This window comes from Charadrius vociferus, unplaced genomic scaffold, assembly GCF_000708025.1.
Source record: "Charadrius vociferus isolate BGI_N301 unplaced genomic scaffold, ASM70802v2 scaffold41, whole genome shotgun sequence".
NCBI classification, from domain to species: domain Eukaryota; kingdom Metazoa; phylum Chordata; class Aves; order Charadriiformes; family Charadriidae; genus Charadrius; species Charadrius vociferus.
The window spans coordinates 1,184,982-1,189,047 of NW_009647013.1; the positions used below are offsets into that span (position 1 = coordinate 1,184,982).

General features: G+C 61.3%; 1 protein-coding gene across 1 annotated transcript in view; it reads right to left on the bottom strand.

Annotated features, from left to right (window-relative positions):
* ADCY3 (adenylate cyclase 3) overlaps nucleotides 1-4,066 on the bottom strand; it is a 19,503-nt gene that overhangs the window by 5,360 nt on the left and 10,077 nt on the right. The window contains 13 exon segments of the mRNA XM_009895461.1: nucleotides 75-201; nucleotides 272-385; nucleotides 516-662; nucleotides 932-1,090; nucleotides 1,541-1,622; nucleotides 1,709-1,968; nucleotides 2,215-2,331; nucleotides 2,434-2,521; nucleotides 2,614-2,775; nucleotides 2,863-3,005; nucleotides 3,181-3,300; nucleotides 3,382-3,544; nucleotides 3,626-3,891. Coding sequence (XP_009893763.1) covers nucleotides 75-201; nucleotides 272-385; nucleotides 516-662; nucleotides 932-1,090; nucleotides 1,541-1,622; nucleotides 1,709-1,968; nucleotides 2,215-2,331; nucleotides 2,434-2,521; nucleotides 2,614-2,775; nucleotides 2,863-3,005; nucleotides 3,181-3,300; nucleotides 3,382-3,544; nucleotides 3,626-3,891 — 1,948 coding nt within the window.

A 4,066-nucleotide genomic window follows, 5' to 3' on the forward strand; every position in this document is an offset into this window, starting at 1 on the left:
AGTATCCCACTGCTGGTGGGGAAGGAGGGATGGGGGACACCGAGGCAGACCTTGTCCCACAATCCCGGACTTGCCTATGCGGAGCATGAAGTTGTTGAAGGATTGGTAGTTGATGTTCATCAGCGTCACCTTCATGGCTAAGGCAAAGTCAGCCAGGTCGGCCAAGTGCTGCCAGCGCTCCTTATCTGAGAGGGTCTCCTTCTGCAAGGGCAGCATGGGTCAGGCCTGCCCACCCTTTGCCCGTTGTCTCCCCACCACGGGGACCCCTCACCTTGGCGCTGTAGCCATTGGCGTTGGCATCGGGGGTCACTCCAGAAGCGGCCATGTAGGTGCTGCCAATGGTTTTAATTTTGGTGATGCACCGGAATTGGGGTTCATCCAGGAGCTAAGCCGTGGAGACAAGACCCTCAGGCACCCCGGAGCCACAGCAGGTCCTTCTGTCCCCAGATGGGGCAGGAAGGGAAAGTCTGACCAAGCCCCATGCCACCCCTGTGGCCAGTTCCATCCCGACTCACCGCGTCAAAGTCAGAGATGATCTCGTTGAGGAACCGCAGGCACTCAATGCCCCCGTTGTTGATGCTCTCCTCTGTGTAGAAGTCAGCGAAGTTGGGGAGGGAGGCGAACATGACACCGATCTCATCATAGGACTGGCTGTACAGCTCCTGGGGGTGGGACAGGATGGTGACCATGAGCCAGGGACGTGCCCACGCATGACACCAGCACCTCTGGCAAACCCAAACCCTCCCCTGAAGCCATCTTCCCTTGGCACATTTGAAAAGATGAGGGTGCTCTGCAACCTCTCCTTGCATGGCCAAGACATCATCTTCACCCAACCAAAGATGTTCAGCCAGAGCCTTCAGCAAAGCCTTTGGATCCAGAGGGCTCCCCCGCAAAAAAGTGGGGCAAATTCCCCTTCCTGGGTTCCCCTCACCTCGTCCCGCTTCTTGGAGCCCAGGAAGTGCCGGGCCACATGCTCGGGCAGCATGTTGGTGACGAGGGCCTCATTCCAGCGCCGCATCTCGTAGACCCGCTCCTTCTGGTCATGGACATCAATCTTCCAGAGGAAGAGGGTCCTGGCCAGCTTCTCCACCTGTGAGTGGGAGGAGATGGCTGCACTCCCAGTTGCCACCCACCAGTAGGTCCCCTTCAGTGCTGGGAGCATCCAGGCTGCTGTGGGGCCAGTCTGGGCTTGGAGACAGCCGGAAGAAGGCTCTGGGACAAGGTGAAGCCCTAATTGGGGATATGAAAACTTCTCTGAGGTGCAAAAGGGACCCTCACAGTGCAGGCATGGGCCTTGGGGCCACCACGTTGTTCCCCGTCCCTAACCATGAGGGCAAGACGGAGGTGTTCTCTGCACCAATGTGGTCATGGAGAGAAAGGGCTTCCTTGGGTGGGCTTCCTTGGAGAAAAGCTGGAGATGCTGTTCACAGCTGGGGACAAATCCTGCTGCCTTGGAGCTTGCAGGAAATAAGGGCAAGGGCTGAGGGTGGAGACGCAGAGGAGAGGGGAACTTCCTGGGTTTGGGGGGCAAGGCACCTACGTGGCGAGAGAAGTAGTAGAAGCTGAGCATCACGATGAAGATCATCGCCGTCATGGAGTACTTGGAGGGGACCAGTGAGGACCTGCCGGCAGAGGCAGCGAGGCATGGGTGGGCGGTGGGCATGGCCGTGGCCCCCAACCCCATGCCCACCCCCTTCCCACCCCTTACGTGCTTTGCTGGCCACGGCGGTGGTCGTACTGGTCAAAGATGTGCTCCCAGGCATAGATGTTGACAGCACCGGTGGCCCCGGTGATCAGCACCATGAGGGTCAGCTTGACCATGTGGCTGACCTGCACCAGCATGATGGTGGCCACCAAGGCCAGCAGGGCGATGTAGCTGTAGTACTTAGGCTGCTCCCCACAGCCACCCGGCCACGGTGGCCCCACTGTCACGTTGCCCATCCCGCCGTGGTCCTGCCGGCAGCTGAGCTGGGGGAACAAGGGCAGGGTGAGGATGGGGGGAGAGGGAGCACCTCTCCATGGGCTGCATGGCCACCCAAAGGGAGAGAGTGCTTTGTAGACCAGGAGGACACCCGACCTAAATTTCCTCCTGACAGTGAAGCCTGAATAATTGCTTTAACGATCGGCTGTGCACGGGGCCGTGCACAATTATGGGTTGCCTGGATGGAGGCTGGAGCAGGCTCAGCCCCGCTAGCACTTGCGCTGGTAGCTCACCATGTCCACGATGTCAGCCATGGTGACGATGATGATGGCGGCCATGGCCCAGGTGTTGCGCGCCCAGCGGGTCCTGTCGATCCAGGTGGAGAAGGCCACGAGCTTTTTGGGGAAGACCTGTGGAGAGAGGAAGTTGGGGAGGGGTTCACCCAGGTAGGATACAGTGATGGGACATGATGGTGTCCCATCATCGTGAGTGGTAAGCCCATCCTGTCTCACCCGGGGGAAGATGGCAGCTAACGAGCAGAGGGTGAGGATGAGCAGCAGGATTTCCCCCACCACGAAGGTCACGTAGTTGGCCACCAACCTGCCAAAAAGGCCGAGAGGGAATGGGTTTGATGCCTGGCCGGGGCCAAGCGTGCCTTGGGACAACCCATCCCCACCAACTCCCTGCCCTACCAGGGGTCGATGAAGACCTCCACCAAGGCGGTGAAGAAGAGGACAACGCAGGAGCAGCTGAAGGCGGCCCCGCTCTGCTTCTCCTTCTCCACCGAGTAGCGCGTCTCCATTTCGGGGTCAATGAAGCGCATGGAGAGCCGGAAGGTGCTCTTCCCCTTCAGCCTGCCGGTGACACTGCCCATCAGCGCCCGGCAGCACCGCGGAGCTGCCGAGCCGTGCCAGGACACGCCGCCGGCTGGGGTGACTCACGCCTGGATAGACTCCCGCTCCAGCAAAGCTTCGTTGAGCAGCTTGTTGAGCTCCTGCTCATTCTGCGAAGCGTCGATCACCCGCTCGGCCAAGTCCCGCAGCCGCAGCCGCCGGCGAGGGTTGGGGAAGGAGGGGTTCACCGCCTGCGCCGGCACAGCCGAGGCATCACCAAGACTGTGCTGGCACCGGGGGGATTGGCCACCCTAGTGCGGCTATCAACTAGGCCCCCGGCAAACGCAGGTGAGCTGCTGGAAGGGGGATGCGTTGCATGGGCTGTACCTCTCCATCCTCTTCCCCGCTCTCCAGGGCGCCCCTCACCCTGGCGTCAGGCTCCTCGGGCTCCTCAGGGCTGGCGCAGGCCAGGCTGAGGCTGCCGTTGCGCTCCTTGGTGTTGACCAACGGCGGGGAACCACCGTGGGACGAGGTCAGCGAGAGTTTCTGCAAGGTGGAAGGCGGTGGGTCACGATGGGGGTGACCTCCCCACCAGCCCCGTCTCACCGCGGCGCTGCTGCCACTCACCACCCCGTTGATGCCATTGCGCAGGGGCTGCTTGGGGACCACCACGAGGTAGGTGATGATGCCCTTCTCCTTCAGGTACTCGCAGCGTGAGCCGCCTTCACCCGGCTCCACCTCGAACTCACCCTTCAGGCAATCCATGGTGCTCTGCGAGATGTGCACCCGCCTGCCGGCACCGGGCGCCAACGTCACCCTTGGGTGCAAGGCACCCCATCCCCGTTCTCCACCTCCCCCTGGAGATGCTCACCCAGGGATGCCCCCTGCCTCCATCTTGTTGGCCACGGTGACGTCGGTGGACCACACATCGTACTGCCAGCGCTTCTGGCCCAGCACACCGCCCAGCACCGTCCCGCTGTGCACCCCAACCCGCATGTCCACCGCCGTCTTGGTCTTCTCCCGCACGTAGCTGGGGGTGGGAAGACAAGGGTCATATCATGGAATCACAGGATGGTTTGGGTGGGAAGGGACCTCTAAAGGCCATCTAGTCCAACCCCCTGCCATGGGCAGGGACATCTTCAGCCAGACCAAGTTGCTCCAAGCCCCGTCCAACCTGGCCTGGAATGTTTCCAGGGATGGGGGTGACCCCCTCTCAACCCATCCCCACCCCACAGCCTCTCCCAATCCTGACCCCCTCCATCATTAATTATCACCCCTCCACATCTTAATGCATTTCAGAGAGGCTGGGGCC